Genomic DNA, 25,634 nt, shown 5'->3' on the forward strand with positions numbered 1-25,634 from the left:
GTATTTTTTCTTTTGTTTAGAGTTCTCTCACCCTAGCTTGCACAACTGACATGGACTCCTGAAGCCTTTTATTCTTCCTTCTAAGGGTGGTGTTACAAACTGTCATTGAGTGTGGATCCTGCCCCTTTTTGGATACCCTAAGAAAATTAGTCCAGAACAAATTTGTAAAAGTATAGATTCATATTGAACATAAATGCTAAACAGTCGTATGAACATTTGAGGACCTTTCTTTATACCAATATATAAAAACAAATCTGATTTGTCATTGTTGAAGGCAAATTATCACATATTTAACCTAACCAGTAATAGGAACAGTACATATAAAAACGGGATGATATTCACACCTATCAGGCAAAAATATTATAAATCCTATTAATACCAAGAGTAGATGAAGATGTGCACATTAGTAAAAACTATCTCAGACAGCAGTTTGTCTATACCTAGTGAATGTATGTGTAACCTATAAATTGGCACACTCCTGGCCATGCACAGTAGAGAGAGATCTTTATACTCACAGATACCTGTTCAAGAATGCTGACTGCAGTACTGTTTGTGGATGAAGAATTGGAAGCATCTTGAAAAACCATCATTAGAGGAATAGATAAGTTTTATAATTTGGTATATCCAGTATACAGTAGTTAAGATGAATCATTAAATTTACATGACTACATCTTGAAAAAAGAATGTGGAATAAATATTATTTATATAAAATTTTGAGACATACAAAGCAATACTATATGTTGCTTATCAATACATATTACCTGTTTCTTTTTGCATATATATACATAAATATGTGTATACCCATTATTAGTAATAGACATTTATGTATATGATACATATATGTGGTTTTTGGCTTGCATATGGTATATGTATATATGCCTGTATCTGTGTATTTGTATCTGTGTCTTTGTAGGTCTGTGTATGGATATGTGTGTTTGTGTTTGGAATGTGAAGACTACACTCAGCCTGTGGAGAGTGTTCACCAATGTGATGGAGGGAGAAGAATGGGATAGAAGGGCTTCAACTGGGTCTTTAATGTTTTACATATTTAAATATTCTCATTCAAGAGTGGAAAACGTTAGTGTTAAATCTAGGTAGTGTATATATAGGCTGAATGATGTATTCTGTATTTTTATGCATGTGTGAAACATTTCATATTTGTGGGAAAAAACAGACCTGGACCAACAGGGATCAGGCACACTGCCATGTGCCAAGTAAGCCTTAAATAGATGCAAGAGTCAACTAGTATCTCTATTTTGGAATCTTTGATTGGTAACTACTTTGGGGAATGTTAGCCTGGACAAACTACCTTTGATGAATGGCTAGTTTCTTTTACTGAGTTTTTTATGATAGCATTCTTCATTGCTCCCTAGGTCAGCTGCAATTTGGAACCTCACCTGAGGGGCAACGTGTATGTTCAGTACCAGTCGTAAGTATTTTGCTTGTGAATGTCTTCCTGTTTTGTCACAGTTTGTTATTCTGTTTTTGTTGATGTGTTGGATGTTTCTACTGGATATATAGCTTTCGTACGTTTTATTTATTTTTTATTTTTATTTATTTTTTCTGAGACAGAGTCTCGCTCTGTCACCCAGGCTAGAGTGCAATGGCGTGGTCTTGGCTCACTGCAACCTCCGCCTCCTGGGTTCAAGTGATTCTCCTGCCTCAGCCTCCCTAGTAGCCAGGATTATAGGTGCCTGCTACCATGCACAGCTAATTTTTGTATTTTGAGTAGAGACAGGGTTTAACCATGTTGGCCAGGCTGGTCTCGAACTCCTTACCTTGTTATCTGCCCACCTGGCCTCCCAAAGTGCTGGGCTCACAGGCGTGAGCCACTGCCCTTGGCATTATTGTTTTTTGAGATGGAGTTTCACTCTTGTTGTCCAGGCAGGAGTGCAATGGTGTGGTCTCAGCTCACTGCAACCTCTGCCTTCCAGATTAAAGCGATTTTCCTGCCTCCACTTCCCTGGTAGCTGGGATTACAGGTGCCTGCCACCACATCCAGCTAAGTTTTTGTATTTTTAGTAGAAATGGGGTTTCACCTTGATAACCAGGCTGGTCCTGAACTCCTGACCTCAGGTGATCCATCCACCTCAGCCTCCTAAAGTACTGGGATTACAGGCATGAGCCACCACGCTTGGCCCAGCTTTCATATATTTTAAAATATTTTAAACTATTTAAATAAAATTTAAATAAATCTAAATATTTCAAATGTAAATATTAAGAGTTGAAACAGAAATATAGAATGGATTTAAAAATAATATAAGCTGGGGATGGTGGCTTATGCCTGTCTTCCCAACACTTTTGGAGGCTGAAGTAGGAGGATTACTTGTGGCCAGGAGTTCAAGACCAGCCTAGTCAACATGGTGAAAAATACAAAATATTAGCTGGGCGTGGTGGTGGGTGCCTGTAATCCCACCTATTCGGGAGGCTGAGGCAGGAGAATTGCTTGAAGAGAGACCTCATTTCTACAGAAAATTTAAAAAATGAACTGAGTATGGTGGGATGTGCTGGTAGTCCAAACTATATGTGAGGCTGAGGCAGGAGGATCACCTGAGCCCAGAAAGCTGAGGCTGCAGTGAGGTATGACTGTACCACTGCCCTCTAGCCTAGGGGACAGAGTGAGAGTGAGACTCCATCTCAAAAAGAAAAAATAATACATTTGTATTTCATTCTTCATGTGTTTACATAGTTTTGAATGTTTTACAATATGGTTATATTATTACTCATAATTTTAATAATTAAAATGCAAACTAAAAAGGGATAACTAGAATAGAGAACATAAAAGTATAGTGAAAGAGCGAGAGATTGAAGCCCAGAATCATCTTAGTGTGCATTTGACCAGCTAAAAGAGCAATTTCTGTATCATATCTGCTTATCTTACTGTTTGCCTAGGCCATCCCATGGCTAATGGGTTAAATTAACCAGCGTAATAAGTGAATAGCAATCCTGTCTGAGAAAATAATAGGCCCTAACAATGGAAAGCACTTCTGCATTTTTAATGCTCCTATCTTTTGGATTAAGAAGCTTTGATTCAAGCCAATTTCCACGCATCGAAACCTCTCCGAGAGTTAGTAAAAAGGGTTCCTGAATATATTGTGAGCTTTGAGAGCTTGAATGTTTTAATGCTTCCTCCCTAGGTACAAAATCAGTGAATTTGGTGGTCCTATAATAAATTAATAACAGGGTTAGTGAATAGCAGGGCTAATCTACATATTAGGAAGTTACCGTAAAGCATATCATTTGATTTTTGGTTTAAAGGGAAGAAGAATGCCAGGCAGCCCTTTCTCTGTTTAACGGACGATGGTATGCTGGACGACAGCTTCAGTGCGAATTCTGCCCTGTGACCCGGTGGAAAATGGCGATTTGTGGTAAAAGACAAAGTGATGATTTTTTTTCCTCAGTTGTTCCTCTGCTATGTAAAGGGATATTCTTTGGGGGGAAACCCAGTATTCTGAAGTGGTGAGGCATAGCTTTTTGCCTCACACAGTAGATGAGCAGAGGTCTTCTATAAAGAACACCACAGTTTAGATCTGTAACCAACCTCATGAGTCACTTGATGGACGAAGTGACTGAGGTCACAACCTATCGGTGACAGAGTTGGGGTTAGAATTCAGTCTTCCGATCTTCAGTTCTGGGCTCTGTCTGACAAATCAGGAAGCTTGAGGAGTTACATCTGTGGGAAGCCCCATTTCCCTTGCTGCAGTTTCAGAGGTATTTTCTATTCATTGGCTCTCCTTGCTTGAGCTGTTTGTTTCTTTACATCTTTGTGCCTAATGAATCTTCTGTCATTGCCACCTACATTACCTTACCCATAGCATTTCCTGCCTTACTTGGAATACCTGCTTTTGTGCACTAGAGGCTAATTGTAGGCTTGGGATCAGTTAAACCTGCATTCAATCAGACTGATATCAGACGGTGGCAACCCAGTCAGGAAATGATCCAGCCTTGTGCAGAGAGTAGCCAGCAGTTTTGAAGGCCTAGTTATGTTCTGATTTCTCTCAGTGGGCCATTCCCCAGGTGAAAAGAGATGAGCTCTAAATGCCTCCGGGGAGCACTTATCTTACCCTTTACTTGTGTTTCTTTGCTCTATACATGCCTGCTTAACACAGAGTCAGGATCTTTGGCAAGCTTGTCTTCCTGGCTGCTGTCATTTTGAAACCACTTATGAAGGGAAAAGAAAGATCTTAGGATTCCTTGCTAAGGGAAACCAGAAGAACCATTACACCTTAAGTTTAAAGGCTCAGGGGATGAAAGAGTAGAATTGTTTGCTTCATAAAGGCAGTTACTTCTGGCAGTTCCTGGGACTCCAGTGTGATTTCAGTGAGAAGCTTCTGAGTGAGACTTTGACTCTTCCAAAGGAGGGGATTTTCAAACAAACAAAAAAAACCCAACTTTATTTTCCTTATTGACTAAAGACACTGAACATCTTTTTCTGTCCTTGTCATTGGCCATTTGTATGGCTTTGGAGAGATGTCTGTTTGGATCCTTTGCCCATTGTTTTTAACTAGAATCTTTGTCTTTTTCTTATTGAGTTATAAGAATTCTTGGTATATTCTTCATACAAGTACCTGGTCACAACCATTTTGTAGGTTGTCTTTTCACTTTGTGTTCTTTTGAAATACAGATTTTAAATTTGGATGAAGTCCAATTTACCTATTTTTTTGTTTGTGCTTTTGGTGTCACATCTAGGATGACATTGCTTATCCCAGGGTCACAAAGATTTACTTGTATGTTTTCTTCAGAGTCATAGTTTCATTTCTTAACATTTAGGTCTTGGATCCAGTTTGAGTTAATTTTTGTAGATAGTGTATAGTACGGAGGTATTTCACTTCTAACTGTTGTGCATATCTGAGGAATTTACAGCTTTAAAAAAGAGTTTGAGAACCCCAAAGATCTCAAAATTGTTCACATAGATTATCTTTGATAAGAGTCTTCTGTATCAAAAGCACTTAGTGAATTTGAGACATTAGTGGAATGTTTATCATCTTAAAGTATAAAGAAAATATAGACTCCTCCATGTTTAATAGGCTTTCTCTTTTTTTTGAGACAGAGTCGCGCTCTGTTGCCCAGGCTGGAGTGCAGTGGCATGATTTCGGCTCACTGCAACCTCCGCCTCCTGGGTTTAAGTGATTCTCGTGCTTCAGCCTCCTGAATAGCTGGGATTACAGGTGACTGCCACAACGCCCAGCTAATTTTTGTATTTTTTAGTAGAGACAGGGTTTCGCTTTGTTTGAGACCAGGCTGGTCTCAAACTCCTGACCTCAGGTGATCTGCCTGTCTCTGCCTCCCAAAGTGCTAGGATTACAGGTGTGAGCCACCATGCCTGGCCAGGCCTTCTCTTTTGACCAGTCGTCCTGGCCTACCACCTCCATGCCCTCAAACCACCCTACTACAGGGACCCAAAGAGCTGACTCTTTGATGTTAATCAGGGATCAAAATCGTTAATCAGTGAGATGGTGAAACCCTGGAAAAGATAACATGGTCACCATTTTGTTCAGTTGCAGTCTGCACCATAATCCAATAGGAGCACGAGCTATTCTTCTTAATGAAAACTTCAGATTTGTTACCTTTCAGAGTGTCATTTGTTAGAGCACTTTTGAAATTGTGGGAACCAAATTATGACATCAATTTATGTAAGCCCCTTTTACATAATGTAAAGGTAGAAAATAGTTCTAGCATATCCAGACATCAGAAATGTACCTTCTGAAAAGGATAAAGTAGCATCTTCAGAACATGCAGTGATAAGTGCTATTTTGTCACTGTGCCATTGCAGGTTTATTTGAAATACAACAATGTCCAAGAGGAAAACACTGCAACTTTCTTCATGTGTTCAGAAATCCCAACAATGAATTCTGGGAAGCGAATAGAGACATCTACTTGTCTCCAGATCGGACTGGCTCCTCCTTTGGCAAGAACTCTGAGAGGAGGGAGAGGATGGGCCACCATGACGAATACTACAGCAGGCTGCGGGGAAGGAGAAACCCAAGTCCAGACCACTCCTACAAAAGAAATGGGGAATCCGAGAGGAAAAGGAGTAGTCACAGGGGGAAGAAATCTCACAAACGCACATCAAAGAGTCGGGAGAGGCACAGTTCACGAAGCAGAGGAAGAAATAGGGACCGCAGCCGGGGCCGGGGCAGCCGGAGTCAGAGCCGCAGAAGTCGCCGCAGCCGGAGCCAAAGTTCCTCTAGGTCCCGAAGTCGTGGGAGGAGGAGGTCAGGTAATAGAGACAGAACTGTTCAAAGTCCCAAATCCAAATAAACTTGTTTTGTTCTTAAATGATTGTATATCTTATTTATTATGGTTGCTACATACTCGGATAGAAGGCTATGAATGCAGATGGGTTTGCAAGTCTGGCTGACCCCTATGTAGCCTGGGATTCTATTTAAAAAAATTTTTGTTCTCTCATAATCACGAAGTATGTTTAGTATACAAAACATAAAATATGTAACTAACGACATGAAAATTACTTGTAATCCTAACCTTGAGAGATAACTAAACATTGGAGCATTGTTTTAGTGTGTACACATTTTTCTTTTTCTTTTTAGAGATAGGTTTTCACGCTGTTGCCCAGGTGGGAGCAGTGGCATGATCTAGGTCACTGCAGCCTCAAACTCCTAGGTTCAAGTGATCTTCCTGTCTCAGCCTCCCAAGTAACTGAGACTATAGGTACACACTACCACACCTGGCTAATTTTTAAACATTTTTTTTGTGGAGACATGGTTTTGCCATGTTGCCCAAGCTGGTCTTGAACTCCTGGGCTCAAAGGATCCTCCCACCTTGTCTTCCCAAGTGCTGGGATTATAGGTGTGAGCCACCACACCCAGCCCTATGTACGCATTTTTTATACAAAGAACCTATATGAACGCATTTGAATATGCTTTTATTCATTAGAAGCATTGTCATATTTCATCAAGCCCTGTTCTTCGTTTTACTCACTGCACAGTATGGATCTACCAGTTTTTTCAACCATATTCTCACTGTTAGATTTTAAATTTTGTGCTATTAAAGAATCCTGTGCTGAAAACAATCCTGTGATGAATTTTCTTAAATACTTCCACATATTTTTGATCATTTCCTTAGCATAAATTGTATCGAGATGAATACTAAAATATTTTCAAGTTGCCTGCCAGATCACAAAACATTTATGTCAACAATAAACTTTGCTGCTCCCACAATGCCAAGTAATTTTAATCCTTACCAATTTGACAAATTTTATGTGTTCGTGTATTTAATGTTTTTTGATTCTTGTTTGCCCACTACCCCTTTTTTTAGAGATAGGGTCTTCCTATGTCACCCAGGCTGGAGTCCAGTGAGTGTTCACATGATCGTTGTGTACTATAGCCTCAAACTCCTGGGCTCAAACAATCCTCTTGGCTCAGACTCCTGAATAGCTGAGACTACAGGTGAGCGCACTGTGTCCTGCTTGTTTGCTCTTTATTAATAATCTATTGGATTTTTCTATATGTAATAGTTGAACAGCTTTTTTGCTTTAAAGTTCATTTTCTCAGCTTTAAAGTACTGAAGGGCAAAGTCCATTTTTTTTCCTCCTACTCTTCAGCTGGGGGCTGTCATGGTATACTTTTTTAAATAGTGTGTTGGAAAGTTCTTTATATAGGAGTAAAGCTGCTTTCTGTCATTTCCAGGAATATTAGGGTCATTGCTACTAAATATGCCTAGTGTTAAAGCAATCCTGGTATAAAAATCAGAATGGTCAGAGAATAGAACCTAATGCAGAAAAAGCTTCAGGCAAAAATATTACACCTAGACACCAGCTTTATCAATTTTTATAACTTTCTTTCCATTGACATACTTGGGATCTTGAATTTTGGAGTATGTGAAATTTGTTAATTTGACATTTGGGAATAAGGACTTAAAAGATACACAAAAGACTGAAACATTAATGAAATTTAGATAGGAAGAAGGTTTCTTCAAAATTGGGATTTCTACATGGTATCTGTTAAGGATGAGAGTTTTTTTTTTTTTTTTTTTTTTGAGACAGAGTGTCGCTCTTGTTACCCAGACTGGAGTGCAATGGCACGATCTCGGCTCACCGCAACCTCCGCCTCCTGGGTTCAAGCAATTCTCCTGCCTCAGCCTCCTGAGTAGCTGGGACTACAGGCACGCACCACCATGCCCAGCTAATTTTTTGTATTTTTAGTAGAGACGGGGTTTCACCACGTTGACCAGGATAGTCTCGATCTCTCGACCTCATGATCCACCCGCCTCGGCCTCCCAAAGTGCTGGGATTACAGGCTTGAGCCACCAGCGCGCGGCCAGGATGAGAGTTCTTTAATGTGTAGTCAATAAAGGAAATCATGCACATGGTCTAGGAGAATTTCACTTTAAAAAATCGGATTTGTTCCAGACTCTAAATGCCTGCTTCTTCCTGAAAATGACTGAACTATATCTACTAGTTTCAGTAATGCTGAGTAATTATCATTAAATCCAGTATTTGATACTTTTCTAAATACGATCAAGATGTATGCAATTAAATGTGGTCCGCAAAGCTGAAATCTTAGTGAATCACGGAGGACAAGAAAGAAAAACCGCCATCTTGAGCTCAAGACAACTGAAATATTGATTACTTTCCCCTCAAATGTTAATAGGCAGTGGTAGGGTAGAAGGGCAGAAGTTTCTGAACCACTGACTGTTTCATTATCCTGCTAAATGCCCATCTTGAACTTAAATTTATTAATGGTTTTTATATATATAGTCTGATTACAATTTATGTTTCAAAAATTCCAACTATACATTGCTGGCAGAAGCCCACAGGCCTGTTTTCAGTAAATAGCTAGCTGCATGTTGGAGGCTTTTTAAACCTATAAATGTCTTTTTTTCCAGTAGACTAGCAATTTAATTTGATGGTAGGTCCTGCCTTCTCCATAAATATCCCAGTTTTAGAATGTAGCATTTCCTATCTGTAGTAATAGGAGGTCCCTTAACTATCACGATAGCCAAGGATTTGATTGTTGCATACATTAGGTAGTACAGTTGGCAAATATTCGTCACTTTCTGTTGTGTGTGCTAGCACCTTCAGTTCACAAGGGGGTAAGAGGAATCTAGTTCATTTGAAATACCTTTTGATTTCCTGGAATAATCTTGAGTTGTTCATTCAGAAAGCATAGAAAAGTCAACTGCATCAAGGTTTTAAAAGCAGCATTTATTGATTGAAAATAAATGTGTAGATAAGCTCACAACAGCATGGAATCCATGTTATTTAATGAAGTACATGAAGACTCCTTAGATCTTCCACCATGTATCTTGTGTGTGCTTATAACAACCACCATATTCAAATGGAGGGGAATTTTCAATGTTTTACTGAAAAAAAAATTAGAAATTCTTTCTTCACTAGCTCTCCATAGTTTGACAAACTTTTGGAAAGAGATAAAAACACACTCCAGTATTTGTACGTTGAATGTTTATTACAACTAATTGGTGAAGTGATAAGACAGTGCTCACGTGGCCTGAATATTGGTCACAATCACAACAAAGCTTAATCCAGCCCAGCATATACATGTGAAAGTATAAACCATGAAGACATGTTTAGATATGTGTAAGTACTTAGAAAAGTGACGCTGAACAATTATATAGCTTTAAAAAATATAGGGCCAACTAATGCCATTTTACCTCATTCAACTCTCACTTTTTTATATGAAACATGTCTTTTTAAATTTTTATAAGACTTCGGTTAACTAGGCAGTGCCATGGAAAGAAAGGAAGCTGCTGTAAAGTTTGCAGCACTTCTAAGTGGAGGGAAGCAAATAGGGAAGCAAAATAAATTTGGCATTAACAAGCATCCCAGAAGGAACATTCATGCTTTAAACAATGACTTTACACATAACACTGTGAAGAGAGAGAGCAACATGTTTTCTGTAAGATACTGTTATGAAGAATTCCTGGCAAATTAACATTCTCACTTTATTTTGGGCATCAAAAACAACTACGTATGTCATTATGACCACAAAAAAATTCATCTCAGGAGTCAAATGTGCCTTGGCCTTAAAAATTATGTGCTTACTATTATGAAACAATCCTGTTTCTCATCCCAGATTCAGAATGCCTAAGAAATAATTTTTAGTGTAAAAGTATCATTCCAATTAAGTCATTAAAAATAATTCCCTTTATTTTTGAAAATATTCCCTTTTATTTTTGAAAGGTATGTAATTTCCAATAGTCGTCTTTGGAGCAAATTTGCTTTTTAAAGTTTCAGCAAAGTTAAGTCTCCATTCATTTGATATGTGACATGTAATTCCCTTTCTTTTTTTTTAATATATACCGAAATGCTGCACTAATCTTTGGTTTCATAAAACCAGGTTTCACATTATAATTTGTTTCCTTTGTCAAATACAGTAATTAATAAATGTATACTGCCTGATTTTACATGTATATGTGCCATTTTCATATGTGCATATAATCAGATTAAGAGAAACTGACCTTTAAACTTTAAAATATCCAGAAAAGGTATCTTTTTCTGCTACCATTCTAATTCATATTTAAGTCCCTTATCACTTGATTAACCAAAGTTCCCTTTAAAAAATATTGTGTAGACATGAATGAAGCAGCTTAGCAAAACAGTAACACTGACAAGACATCATCTTACACCATTAGCTAACATGGAGATGAAGGGAGTGACCATCTACAGTGTGTGAAATGCCACAAGAAGTCATCAACAAGGGAGGAGAGTTATGTCAGTCCAATTTCTTCAAGAACACTACGTGGGGTTTCAGCTTCCTGTGGAGGGAAAATGTGAGACTCTGGTAAGCAGATCCAGGGAGTCTTGAGAATGTGAAAAATTGACATGGAGAACATGCTTGTTTTAGAGAATCAAGAAAGCAATTTTGTGTCACAGTAGTATTCTAATAGTGGCAGCCAGTGGTTAATTAGGGTTTTGTGCCCCAAACATTGGAGACCACTAAAGGACGGTTTCAGCATTCATTAAGTCCCTGCTAATTACCTACCAACATGTTTCAGCATTCATTAAATACCTGCTAATTACCTACCAACATGCTGGATGCTGTTGCTTTAAGGCAAAAAGCCTTAGTGCAAGCCTGCTGGCAAATTATGAAATCACTGCTACTCAATTATATCTATGAAAGGTAAGTTATCTTCATGGTAAAATTCAAAACCTCTTCTGTGTTCCCACAATTCTTCACCTAATGTTGTGTTCCATGCTTTCTGTCACATGCATTTATAGAAATGTCTTCCTCTTGGAGATTTTAGTTAACTGTGTCCACAGCAGCAAGTCTTCAGCAACAGCTATCTTCCCAGACCTCCCCAGGGCAACCAATGGCATCACTAGAGGCCACATGCAGAAAGAATACTCTGGAACAAAGGCATTTTTGTTCTGTGTAGCAACCAATGCTGGTTTTTAAATGTCAAAGGAGGTCAAAACAAACCAGGCATATCCAGAAAAAAATTAGTTAAAAATTTTCCAGAGTGGCTGATTTTGCAAATCACAAAATAAAGGACCAAGGAGGCCAACTTTCAGGTATTACTAGCAAGGAATTTTGTAATTAAAAGGCAACACTGTCTTTTAATGAGGGAAAATAATATAAATTTTTGGTATCCAGTAATAAACTTACTTTTGCATCCTAATCATGGTACAGCACAAAACAAGAAGAGAAATTATATTAAACCACACATCTTTAGAATATTAATTGCATGTAAAGCACTTCATGGTATAATCTTAAGTTAATTAAACTCTATGGTCTGTTTCCTTATTTGGAAAATATGGGTAATAGTACTTACCTTCATATGTTTAGATTAAGTGAGTTAAGGTTCTGCCTAATTTATAGAAAGTGCTCCAAAAATGTTAGGTGATACAGCACACTTGAAATCTAAATGAAGGTTATTTAGCATTTAGTACTAAATGCAAGTACTATAAACCAATTCTATTTATAAAGCTCATGACCTTTTAGTATGTCTGTGTAGTAATGAAAAATGGGTAAAAATTAGCTTTAGTGAAAAAACCTATTTTTTTAAAAAAGAGTCTAACCTATGAAGTATTCTTGCCCCCTCAAATTGAACCTCAGTCTAATCAGATTACAGATCTAAATAGAGATGAGGGATAAAAGAACAAGCTAAATATTGCCACATGAATACTATGGCCAAATCCATAGGGTAGGATGTTCTGCAGCATAAATAACCTGGTTTAAAAAAAATGGCAAGGGGGGAAAAAAGCAGACTTGTTAAAGATTAAGAGACTTAAAAGACACATCAACCAGATAACAATGTGAGAGTCTTGGTTGGAAACTGATTCTAACAAATCAAATATCAAAAGGCATTTTTTAGACAATTAGGAAAAACTGAGCCAGGCACAAGATATTAGTTATTAATTGCTGTTAATTTTGTTGGGTGTGGCACACATCTGTTAGGGACACATACTTAAGTATTAAAGACACAATGACAGAATGTCTAGGGCTTGCTCTAAAATACTGAGGCAAAAATGGGGGGAGTGTTTGGGGAAACAGTATTTGACATCTAAATCACATAAGTATTAAAAGAAAAATTTAAAATAATTATTTTCCATGTAATGTTAAATAGTTTAAAAGTTCATGTGGCCCTTAATGTATTAAAGGATGCCTACATTGAATTCTACACAGTTTACATTCTCAGCTTATCCATGTAAAAATGTCCCACAACTACTGCTTGGAGCTGGTCAGACTTTTCCCCATGTGCTCACTGCCTGCAATCTTATATAGCATTTCCTGAAGAGAATCATGCTGCTTATCAAATATGCATTATTGAAAATATTTGTCCTTTCTAAAAGGCCTAGTTTCAAAGAATTATTTACACATTTTATTCTTGTGAGACTTGTACAGTTGAGTTTAAAATGTGTTGATAATATAAAATGGAACTTTCATATGTTCACACTGAAACTGTAGCTCAAAATTAGCCAGAAAAGCTATTCTCTAAAGTAGTAAAATTTATAGAAACAAAAAGTCAAATGGTGGTTACCAGGGGCTGGGGGAGAGAGAGAAATGGGGAATTGTTGATTCATAGGTATAGTTTCAGTTTTGTAAGACAAAAAAGTTCTGGAGATCTGCTGCACAACAATGTGAATATACTTAACACAACCGAACTGTACAGTTAAAACTGCATAAGATGGTGAATTCTGTGTTATGTGTTTTTAACCACAATTTTTAAAATTTGGCTGGAAAAATGAAAATATAACAAGTTATGAGGGATGGAGAAGAAAAAAGTCATTCACATGAGACGAAGTACATGCAATACTTTTATTTTAGACATGCAAGGAAAGCTATTTCAGAATCTACTAATTTAAAGCAAGCAGCTGTATACAGATAGCAAAAGAAGCAACATTTTGTTACAGCTTAGCACAAGGCATCCAACACAAACAGGCATGAGACAATGCATATTTATGTAGCATTAAAACCAGATGAATAACATATTGTGGGGCAGGAGGAAGAATGGAGGGGAAAAATGGAAATGAAAGACTAATGTGTTTCAATGCTTCCAATGTATGGTGCTAAATTTCCCATTTGATAGCACATCCAGGTACTTCAAATGTAGTGCATTACAGTGAGAATGTTAAGAATGGAAAATCTTATCTGTAAACCTGCCTAATGCTAAGTGTGGTCAAAATACATTTTCATACATCTTCTTTCAGTGGTAAATCAGTTTGAACATCTTGTGAAGTTATTGTTTAATAACTTACTTAACTCAGGCTTTATGCTCTCCAGATATAAACAATGAATTGTTTTCCTTTTGTAATAAAATATGCTGCATGTTTTATTAAAAGAATATGCAATAGTTATCAATATTAAAGGTTTTAAAATTCAGAAATATAATGCCACAGTTAACAAAGCATTAAGTATTTAAACAAGGACTTAATATATTAGAATGCCATCACTAGTAAAATATGTCTTTAGGTATTAAAAGTGAATATTACAATTTTTGAACTACATAAACTCAGCATTAATGCTTTGAAAGTTATTGTTAAGCAACAGATATTGCAGAATAGACTTTTCAGACATAGCTCTCTAGTAAGTTCTTAAAGGGATTGTTTGATATTATATAGCACAAGTGTGATTCAATAAATGTGGCACTACAAAGTTTCTAAGACTGTTTTAACCTTAAATATATAATAGCACAAATTAATTTTAGTTTCTTGTATTATTTTCACATTTACTTTTATGTGATATATTAGAACACATAAGCTCATACAGATTGTAAGATAATCACACAAAATAGTTTCTTTTTTTAACCTCAATATTTGAAGACCAAACCATACTATGTATTACGGTACTGCTCATTTTGACCTAGCACTTCAGCTATATTTTCTTTGGTAAATATTTTAATGATTGTCATGTTTTCCTCTTGTAAGATTAATCATAGGTGGTTCATTAATGATAATATGTATGTGTTTAAGATTTAATATTACTCAAAACACTTCTAGGTCATATTTTATCAAGATGAGATTAAATCAGTTTCAGAGAGGAATGAGCTGTATCAAGATCACATATAGAATGAAAATAAAACAGAAAAGTTTAGAATGTGAACAGGAAAAAAATACAATCATAAAAGTACTAGTTCTGAAATATTCTACTATAATTATACAAGATAATAAATCACCATGCTGAGGATATTTTCTTTCATATGTATATCAGCATTCTATTTCCTCTGTGAAATTCTGCATACTCGATGGGTAGTCATTTAGTACACAGGGACATTAAAATATTCATGACGTGGCTACAAAAGAAATGCATATATTCTTACACACGGTATACAAACTGACATAGACACAATCAGATTTCTAGAACATTTAGTTCATAACTAAAACTTAGTTTCTGTTTGTTTTTGTTCTTTGGTGTAAGGCTGAATATTTAACTTCTAAACAATGCCCAAGAATTTAGATTCATTTTTTTCTAACTTTACTATATATAGTGGTCAAAAGGATCACTGACATCCTCCAAAAATTCTACAAAATCCTAAAACACTATATTTACTACTAATACTATGAAAAGATTTTTGGTGTAAGTCATCTGGTCAATAATGAGTTGGCCAAAAATTCAATTAGAATATTCCCCTTCCACCAGTGTTTAAATTCATCAGAATTTTATTAAATGAACTAAAGAACCTAGAGAAAAATCCTTCCCAATAAAAAGTGGAAAAGTAGTCACTGATCTGGTATTTTAAGTAGCAACGAAGGTTTTTAACAGTTTACTTATAGCTACAAAAGCAAAAAATCCAAAGAATGTGACTAAGACTAAGGATATTACTTTTTAAAAAATCCTCAAAACAGATTTTAACGAACTCTCCAAACAGATTTGAGTGTCTACAGAAGGACTTCTAGGGGCTCCAAGAGTTCTCTGAAATTAGAAACAAAATGATGTACAAATGTTCCTGGGGAGAGGGCACATCACCCTTCAGGCTCTCAAAGGGATTATATTCCCACCAGAAAGCAATTTTAAAATTGCTTATTTGAATGTCTTTAAAGCATCCTCATTTTAATATTTATTCAAGTTGAAGCTTTGAAATGTTGAACTACAAAATCATGTAAACTGTTTCAAAAAAAAATCTAACAAATCCCTAAACTTACACAACCATTAAATACAAAAGTATCTGAAGACAAAAACCAGTTACATTTTAATCCTCAAAGAATTCCTAAATATTTTAAAGAGATAGCTACCCTTTCCTCCCCATTCAGAATAGATTATAGTGGAATGAAGCAGCAAGTTAAAATCATATTAATAAGAAATTAAACTCCCAACTACTTCATTTTCTTATAGAAGCTCTCATTTTCATAGGGAAATTCTTCTGTATCAGTGGCATTAGTGATTCACAGTATTTAATGAATGCTTTTTGTGGCAATGAACCTCTAAACCTATTTCCATATTCTGTGTAAAAAATAAATTATAAGCCCCAATAATTGATAATTATCCAAGCAAAATTCCCTATGAAAATATCAGTTTAATGAAGTAATTGGGACTATCCCTTGGGACTTAATGTAATCAGACTTTTCAGGTAATGCTAAAATGTAAATAACAAACTTGACAAAACTGTAATTACAAACTGAATTTATATATCCTACTACATTTTGATGCATGTCAGTACTCCGGCACGTATTCTAGTATGCTTTCTTATACCCAATGAAACTCTTGCTGTGATACATAGTCTCTGTTTTCTGGAGAAAGAACAAGAAAAGTTTAAGTCTGTCAAATAACCTTTTCCTAAATGATACCAACCTGTCAAATAGCCTTTTGCCTAAATAATACCAGTCCTTTAAGCCTTTGTATTATAGTTTTTCATCTTTTTATTTTCTCTCTTAATTTTCTATCATACCATGTAAAAGCCAACCATCTAGAGCTCATGCTCATTAAAAAAAAGAGGTGGTTTCCCAAATAGAGTTGAATATGCAACCATTCCTCCCCAGGAGACTTACTATGAACTACACCAACAATCATACAGGAACAATTCTCAACATGACCACCCAGGCATTTCCACTCTGACACACTTTTTACTACTTTTAGGAAAGAAAAGGGTTGATGATAAGCCAAACTATTCTTTACAGCCAATGATCCATATTACTATACTTAAATAAGAAATTAGCATCTATTAATTTTGAGAATACTCTTCATAGGGAGAAACGCTTCTTCATTGGAAAAACATCCTTCAAGAAGAAAAGAAACTAAAATGCACCAAAATAAATAAATTCTTTTTACCATTTTTAAGTCGCTTTAACAACATTTTAAATAATTTCCCACTTTAGACTACTAAGGTCAAAAAAAGTTCTGTTATAAATGCCTTAAGGACCATTTAACATTTAAGGTAATTTTTTAGCTAAGTGATATGTCCATAATTAACCAAAATATTTTCCTCTCAGATCAAAGAAAGTAGATTGAATTACAAACTCCAGTTTATAATTGAATCTCTTTCTTACCACCAGTACCTCTTGTGAGTCACATAAAAATTATATCAATTAGGAATTAGGGAGGGTGAGAGTAAAGTCTGTCATAGCACACAAGAGACCCTGTGCAGGCCTAAGCCTACTACTATCTTGTTCTTCCCCTGGGTACCTGTACGAAACAGTCACATATAATACTTAGCAAACTATCAGTTTCTTACAACACTAAAACCCCAGTGATTTCAGTTAAGTAGGAATAAAGGCCACAATGAAAACAGTGAGAAAAAAATTTTTAATCCAGTTGTATTATACAACTATAAACCACATATTGTCCTTAGTACAGATTCTCTGGAGACCTATTCTTTGAATAAAGATGACAATGTATTATTTCAACCTGAAACGGACCTTCAATCCCAGGAACTCTTTTTTACTCCTGCCTAATTTGCTCCTCACTAACTCTACTGCCAACTCCTCACACTGTCCTCAAGCTATATACACTCCTCCCCTTCTCCCCAGTCCCAACGATTCTCCTTTAGATGATGTCATTTCTCAAGACTAAGAAAATGACATTTTCTCAATTTTGCTCATCTTACTGATGAATTAAAGAAAAAAAAAAGTCTACAGCTTTACCCATTATCACCTCATAACCAAGGAGAAAGACTCTTCTCATTCAAGACCAATGTTTTTGATTCCACTCCCATTTTCCCTTCCAATATACTTTTTTTTTTCGAGACAGAGTCTCACTCTGTCACCTAGGCTAGGGTGCAGTGGTGCGATCTCAGCTTACTGTAACCTCTGCCTCCTGGGTTCAAGCAATTCTCCTGCCTTAGCCTCCTTTGTAGCTGGGATTATAGACACCTGCCACCGCTCCCAGCTAATTTTTTTTTTTTTTTTTTTTTTTTTTTTTTTAGCAGAGAGGGGTTTCATCATCTTGGCCAGGCTGGTCTCAAACTCCTGACCTCATCCGCCTAGGCCTCCCAAAGTGGTGGAATTACAGGTGTGAGCCACCACACCTGGTTCTAATATACTTTTTCTTCCCCTCTCCCCACCCATGCCAAGAGACAGAGTCTTGCTCTGTCACCCAGGCTGGAGTGCAGTGGCACTATCTTGGCTCACTGCAACCTCTGCCTCCCCGGTTCAAGCAATTCCCCTGCCTCAGCCTCCCAAGTAGCTGGGATTACAGACGCGCGCCACCATGCCTGGCTAATTTTTTATTTTTAGTAGAGAAGTGGTTTCACCATGTTGGCCAGGCTGATCTTGAACTCCTGACCTTGTGATCTGCCTGCCTCAGCCTCCCAAAGTGCCGGGGTTACAGGCGTGAGCCACTGAGCTCAGCCCCAATACATTTTTTCTTTTATTCTATTCCTATTTGTCCTTCTTAGAAAAGATGCACTTCCACTTTCTCCTGCATGAAGAAAAATTTTGCTCTCAAAACCCTACAAAAAGGACCAGATGTAATGGCAAGTGTAGCATGACAATTAAACAGCAGAGAGAAGTCAAGTTACATCTGTTCTCAAAACCTAAGACAAGCCCTGTTACCAAGAAATTTCCTAGGTATTTGACTCAAGTAAAACCCACCGGGAGGCTATAACCAACACTGATAAAGTAGCAATTATCTGCAGGCTTAAGTCTTGTTGACATGAGAAGTGCTTAAGTAAACCAATAATATTGAATATCCATGACTGAATGCCTAGACTACTGATTCTCTTTCTAGTAGTATAATATAGTAAAAGAAAATAATTTACATTTAATGAAAAGTAAATAAGTGTAATTTCAAGTTATTGCTCTATTGTAGTTTTTCTTATAAAGGGACTTCTTTACTTATTCCTGCACGATAAAGTGGTATGCTTCATCCTTCATATTCTAGAACACAATGGTCCTTTTTATTGCCCCTAATCAAATTCTATGGCAAAAAATGCAAAGTCCTTACTCCCAACTCTGGAACTCCCTTTCTTGTGTCAAAGACCAAGATGGCCAGAGAGTATCTAATTTCACTAAAATCTATTTTGAGCAATAAATGAAAAAAGAGAAGAACTGAAAGTACTCTGTAAGGTGACTTTTAGATGACAAGGATCCTGGTGTCAGTCTTATCTCACAAGCATTTGTGAAGTGCCAAGAAAGTCAAGAGATTTTTTTTTTTTTTTTTTTTACATTAAGTTAGCAGTGAGTGGCAAGAGCTACATGGTTGCTCCAGATGGTTAGTGTCTAAAATGGCCAAGACCAGACAAGTGCTTTACTTTATGTGCTGAAACTTTATTTTAGTAAATTCTACTCTACTTTTACCATCTGGAGCAACACGATGTACATACACTCTTTCATTCACACAGCAGCATTTTTCCATTTTTAAAAAATGTATAATACTAAATACATGTTTGTTTTTACACTGGTATAAAAAGGGAAGGGGGAACTTTAAACATTTTCAGAGGTAACACAAGTTAGCTAATATCCTGCTCCTAAGCCTGGGCAACATGGTGAAACCCTGTTTCTACAGAAAATTAAAAAATTATTCACTAGGTGTGGTGGCATGTGCCTGTAGTCCCAGGAATGGAGGAGGCTATGATGGGAGGCTTGTTTGAGCCCAGGAAGTCAAGGTTGCAGTAAGCTGAGGCTGTAGGGAGCCACTATCATGCCACTGCACTCCAGCCTGGGTGATGGAGCAAGACGCTGTCTCAAGAAAAAGAATAAAATAATAATAATAATATCCTGTCCTAGATCTTTTCTCACTTGATATACTTGGAGTATCCTTCCATATCATTGCAAAAAAAGAAAAAAAAAATCTCACTTCTTTTACAGCTACATCAGTTTAATGTATAGTTGTATTATAATTTTCTTAACCTATTTCTCACTGATGAATATTTGGTTAAGCTTCAATGGTTTATTATACTAAGCAATGTGTCTCAGCACATTTTTGTTGAATAAAATTCCTTAAAGTGTAACTAATGGGTCAAAAGATATGTACACATTTAATCATTAGCAGATATAACTGAACTAATCCTCCAAAAGAAAATACAACTTTAAGTGCTCATTTTTACCCATCTAAGAAGAAACAAACAAAAAAGGGTCCAGCTGATTTTTAAATTTACATTTCCTTAATAAAAGGACCATTTGTTTTGCTTTCATCTGTGAATTACATATTCATGTCTTCTGCTGTCTTTTTCTATTGTGCTATTGATCTATTTCTATTACATTTGTCTTACAAATTTGTCTTAAAAATAATGATGAGGATAATTTACTACATCTTATGAACTATGCTCTAAAACCCATTAGTTATCAAATACTAAGGACAATTACTTTATCTAGCTATTAATTGTGCTTTTAAAATAAAAAAGCAGAGGACAGGTGCAGTGGCTCACATCTGGAATCCCAGCACTTTGGGAGGCCAAGGTGGGAGGATTTCATGAAACCAGGAGTTTGAGACCAGTCCTGGCAACATGGCAAGATCTCAATTCTACCGAAAAATTTTTTAAAAATTAGCTGGGCGTGGTGATGTGCACCTGTAATCCCAGCTACTCAGGAGGCTGAGGTGGGAGGATCACTTGAGCCCAGGAGTTCAAGGCTGCAGTGAGCCATAGTGGCACCACTGCACTCCAGCCTGGGTGACAGAGTGAGACGCTGTATCAAAACATACTATACAAACAAAAAAAGCAGAATAATTAACTCAGCAAATATAATTTAAGAGTGAGGGATCTGACTATATTTCCCAGGCTGGTCTCAAACTTCTGAGCTCAAGGGATCCTTCCGCTTCGACCTTTCAAGTAACTGGGATTATAGAACTGCGCCATTGTGCCCAGCTAGCAAATATAATTTTAGACTGCAAAGAAGTATTTTAAATACGTTTTAGGACATGCTGTATTGTATTTGCCTTGGAATACCCTAAATTTAATCAAGGTTTTCTAAAGGTAAAAGATTTCTCAGAATCACAGAATTTCAAATACTCAAACACTACTAAATATCTTTACTAAGTAAAACCTTTAAGGCTAATAGGATGCAAGAGAACAACAACAAAACGTCTGTATATGCAACAAAAGTCTATATATGTAAATTCCGGTCATTTGAAATATTCTACCTTTAAGAAATTAACAAATCCCTAAAGTGGATAGGAAGATTGGCAGAAAATTCAAAGGTGTTCTTTCTGTCTACAGGGTATACACAATTCAGTTTCCACTTAAAAACTCAATTACCTTAACAGAATTTAACAGATTTGGCTGTTGCTGAGGAAATTAAATTATATAGTGACATCCCACAAGCCTTGCTATAGGTTGGATTCTAAAGTCAACTGTAGAGTATCACCCCAGTTACTGATTATCAAGTAGAGGTACTTTTGGTGAATCACAGGGATGACTTCTTTGAGACAGAGTCTTGCTCTGTCGCCAGGCTGGAGTGCAGTGGCACGATCTCAGCTCACTGCAACCTTTGACTCCCTGATTCAAGCAATTCTCCTGCCTCAAACTCCTGAGTAGCTGGGATTACAGGCACGCGCCACCACGCCCAGCTAATTTTTGTATTTTTAGTAGAGATGGGGTTTCACCATGTTGACCAGGATGATCTTGATCTCCTGACCTCGTGATCCACCCGCCTCAGCCTCCCAAAGTGTTAGGATTACAGGCATAAGCCATCTCGCCCAGCCTAGGGATGACTTTTATAGTTATTTGTATGTTCTTAAGCACATTTATCCTTTCTCGATTTTTTGCATTTTTGATTAATTTTTTAGCCAGTTATACTGTGGTCTACATATAATATTGAAAAAATGTAGCAGTCTATAAATGTAAATGGAATCTTTATTCTATAGTGTTAAATTAAACCAAGGCTTCTTAACCTGGGCACAACTGACATTTGAGGCCAGATAACTCCTGTTCTAAGGGAGCTGTCCTGTGCACTGTAGGATTCTCAGCAGCATCCTTGGTCTTTACCTACTGGATGCCAGTAGCACTGCACCTCATTGTGACAACCAAAAATGTGTCCAAACATTACCCAACGTCCCCTAGAGGGGCACAACTGCACTACTTCCACCTCATAAGACCCACTGGGTTAATCTAATTGGCTCTGGTTGGTGGGTAAGATTATATTCTAGTGTGTTTGCCTGTATTTGCTAATGTTTCCATAATGGGAATTTTTTATTTAAAAAAAAAAAAAGGCATCAGAGGAAACAAAAGAAAATGTCAGTAGGTGAAAAAAGGACCCGAACTTGAAAATTTTCAGAAAGTACTTTTTAATTAAAAAAAAATTCGTCACCGACACCACAGACAATATTCTCTTCGCAGGTCTTCATGCAGGTTCTAACCCTAGGGCTCATAAAATCAAATTACTAGGTCAGGATCAGCATTTAAGAAAAGTAGAATAGAAATAGCAAGGGGAAAATCCTCAAAATTTTGAAGAACATAAAAAGAAAAAAGGCTCAAAAACACATAAAGCAAAATGATTACAACCTGAGAACCAGTGAGTAAGAACACTGGCCAAATTATTATTTTATTACTTTTTTGGGGGAGGGACAGACTCTCACTCTGTCACCCAGGCTGGAATGCAGTGGGACGATCTCGGCTCACTGTAGCCTCCGCCACCCGGGTTTTCAAGCCATTCTTGTGTCTCAACCCCCCAGGTTGCTGGGACCACAGGCGTGTGCCACCACACCCAGCTAATTTTTGTATTTTTGGTAGAGACAGGGTTTCGCTATGTTGGACGGTCTGGTCTCAAACTCCTGGCCTCAAGTGATCTGCCCAAATAGGCCTTCCAAAGAGCTGGGATTACAGGTGTGAGTCACTGCCTCCAGCCAAATTGTTTCTTAATAAATGTAAAATGAAAGGCAAGGTTTGTCCTCCCTTCTGCCCTTCTTTTCAAGCATTTCCATTTCAAGCATTAATGTAATCAAACCTCATTTATCCAGAATTTGTTCTAATAAGCCGTGATTAAGTTTACCTATAAAAAACTAAAGTATGCTAGCAATAAAAGACTATAGACTTGTTAACTTTAAACCCAATTTAAAAGAAAGAGTTAGGTTTGAGGGTTTTAACATGAACAGTAGTAATTACATAGGAATTATAGGAGTTTGTCTTATTTAAGTAAATTCTAAGAGGAATCGTATTACAATGCTTTTTGCTGTTAAAAGACATTATTGAATATATTTGGAAGCATCTCTTTTGTTAAAACAATTTAAGATATTCTTGAGTTTGACTCAAATGCCCAAATATTCTTTCTTTTTTTCCCTCCCTCCTCCTTCTTCTTCTCTCTCTCCTTCCCCCACCCCTTTCTCTTTCTGTTTCTTTCAGCAAGGTTTCATTCTGTTGCCACCCAGGCTGGTACATAGTGGAATGATCATGGCTCACTACAGCCTGGACCTCCTGGGCTCAATCTCAATCGATCCTCCCACCTCAGCCTCTCGAGTAGCTGGGACTACAGGCACACACCACCACACCCAGCTAGTCATTTTTTTTCACTTTTTGTAAGGATGGGGTTTCACCATCTTGCCCAGGCTGGTCTCGAACTTCTGGGCTCAAGTGATCCATCTGCCCCAGTCTCCCAAAGTGCTGGGATTGTAAGTGTGGGCCACCATGTTCAGCCCAAATATTCTTAATTATATCAACAGCTGACTTTTAAAAAACCCAAAACTTCATATTAAAAGATATGTTATTCAATACTTCAAAAAGTACTTATTAAAATAATTTTAAGTTATAAAAGCTTCATTTTTTGAAAGAAATCACTTGTCTCCTAAGATCCTTACCTTTCCATTTGTATGCAGTCCCACAGATTATTACTTTCACAAAAATATAGCATAGTGCTAAGATATATCATGCAGCCCCCAGCACTAAAACAAATCAGTTTTAGCAGCACTAATTCTCCATAGAGTACCACTTTCTAGATGAGGCAGATAAACAACTGTAAATCCAGTAAATCTATTCATAAAGTGGATCATCTCGAAGTAGAAGCAAATTCATGAGTATAATGCTTGCTTTTGGTATCTCACTTATTTTGCATTTCACAGATTACTTTAGTGAGAAAAAATACCAACAGCAAACAAAGCTCAAAAGAAAAAAAACCCCACAAATTTCAAAATGATGCTGTTAGTAAAGCACTAATCAACACCATCATGCATCAACCACTGAGCGTTAAAGCCCAAATGCCCAGTATTTAACTATTTGATCTTCACAGATCAAGCAAGGACTTAGAAATCATCTCACGTGCAACAGTCTTTGCATAGCACTCCATTTTATCCATGCCACAAAAATGGTAAATTTAGTAGTTACCAATAAATAAGTTGGGGATCAAAGGGGCTAAAGCCTTAGACTGGCTCTTTATTATAAGACATCCTCAGACAAACCTCCCCATTCTTCATTCTGGCTCTATAAAATTAAGGAGCAGAGAAAAACTGGTAAGTGCTTTACAAAAAAAAAAGGCCACGCTATTATTTCCTTTATCATTATATATGTGTGTGTTTAAATAAATCCAACTACATCACCATCCCCATCCCCCACCCTATACCTCCAAAAATCTAGCTCAAAATTGGTGGGGAAAAGTATTCCAAGTATTGGAAAGAATATCAATTTAGCAATTTCAGCATGTTGTTCTTCAATAATTTAAGAATCAACTTTAGTACCAGTGGCATGTTAAGACAGCCAAACATTAAAAAATGAATAATGGTCCAATTTCTGGGCTTTACCCAATATATAATTATGTATTCATACAACCAAACTCCAAAAGGAATAAACATGAAGTTGGTCTAAAAATGTCAAAACTAATCCTTTATTTACCAAATGATGAAGTAAAATAAAAAATATATCTTTATTATTTAATCACAATGTCTGCTGATATTTTAGCAACTATGATTTGAATACACATTAATGTTACATTTTTATTACTGACTGTAATATGCTAACAGAAAATCTGTATCCACTAACCATCTTCCCTATTTGGCTATAAAATGAAGGACTACCTTAAACTATGTGTTTATACAAACTGGGTAAGAGAAAATTTTTTAAATTTTTCTGAAGAAAATAAGCATTCTTAAAGATAGAAATGTATATTTCACAAATTTTTAAAAAATCAAAATCATTTTGAGATTTACATATACCTTTAAGCTAACAGATAGAAGTACATTATAAATTCAAAGTCATCTTTGCTGCTTAGAAATAATCAATTCAAGTAAAAGACCTGACACTAAATAGGAAAATCATGATACATGAAAAATTAGATTAAAATTGAACAATTAGGACTTCTACTACAAAAATAAGGCTGAATTTAGATCTTCACAGCTATATTTACAAGTGTGGAAGCAAAATCATTTCATGACATCGATTAAGTGAATGCTCTACCCCAAACTACAAGACTAAAAAAGTTATAAATCTAGGCATTTTGATAAATCCAACAAGAAATGGGTTGAAAATTATTATTTATATCTACAAAGCCAATAAAAAATTCCAACTACTGATAATCTGGACTATAAAAATTCCCAGTCTAAGAAGTCAAAGATGGCACTGTATTAGGAAATCTACTCTTTCCACACAGAAAAACTTCTGGGAGAATTATTGATTTCTCACTATATGACTGAGAAGCAAAGAAGTTGGTATCTTAAACGGAACATTTAAAATATATATACCAATACAATACATAACTGAGGCTGGGGGGAGTGCACAGTGGTTAAGATTTTACATAGCTGTGAAGAAATCTGGGTTTAGAATCCTGGTTTCATCAGTTGCTAACTGGGTGGCCTCAGACCAGTCATGGAACCTCACTGAGCTTCCACTTTCTCATAAGGATACCTCCAACCTTTCACAGG

General features: G+C 36.6%; 2 protein-coding genes across 7 annotated transcripts in view; one reads left to right on the forward strand and one right to left on the reverse strand.

Annotated features, from left to right (window-relative positions):
• The window catches only part of ZRSR2 (zinc finger CCCH-type, RNA binding motif and serine/arginine rich 2), a 39,717-nt gene extending 33,438 nt beyond the window's left edge, over positions 1–6,279 (forward strand). The window contains exons 9-11 of the mRNA XM_039475395.2: positions 1,374–1,429; positions 3,259–3,368; positions 5,774–6,279. Coding sequence (XP_039331329.1) covers positions 1,374–1,429; positions 3,259–3,368; positions 5,774–6,261 — 654 coding nt within the window. The 3' untranslated portion in view covers positions 6,262–6,279. The remainder of the gene's footprint in view (positions 1–1,373; positions 1,430–3,258; positions 3,369–5,773) is intronic.
• A 298-nt stretch (positions 6,280–6,577) lies between these two features.
• Positions 6,578–25,634, reverse strand: part of AP1S2 (adaptor related protein complex 1 subunit sigma 2) — a 33,016-nt gene continuing 13,959 nt past the window's right edge. For 2 of the 6 annotated variants that reach the window (XM_039475394.2, XM_074391849.1), the window contains exon 5: positions 10,742–14,712. In XM_039475394.2, the coding sequence (XP_039331328.1) occupies positions 14,677–14,712 (36 nt within the window). In that variant the 3' untranslated portion in view covers positions 10,742–14,676. The other 4 variants (XM_039475392.2, XM_074391848.1, XR_012515702.1 and 1 more) reach the window with 3 other exon arrangements.

The sequence above is a fragment of the Saimiri boliviensis genome, chromosome X, assembly GCF_048565385.1.
Source record: "Saimiri boliviensis isolate mSaiBol1 chromosome X, mSaiBol1.pri, whole genome shotgun sequence".
NCBI lineage: Eukaryota > Metazoa > Chordata > Mammalia > Primates > Cebidae > Saimiri > Saimiri boliviensis.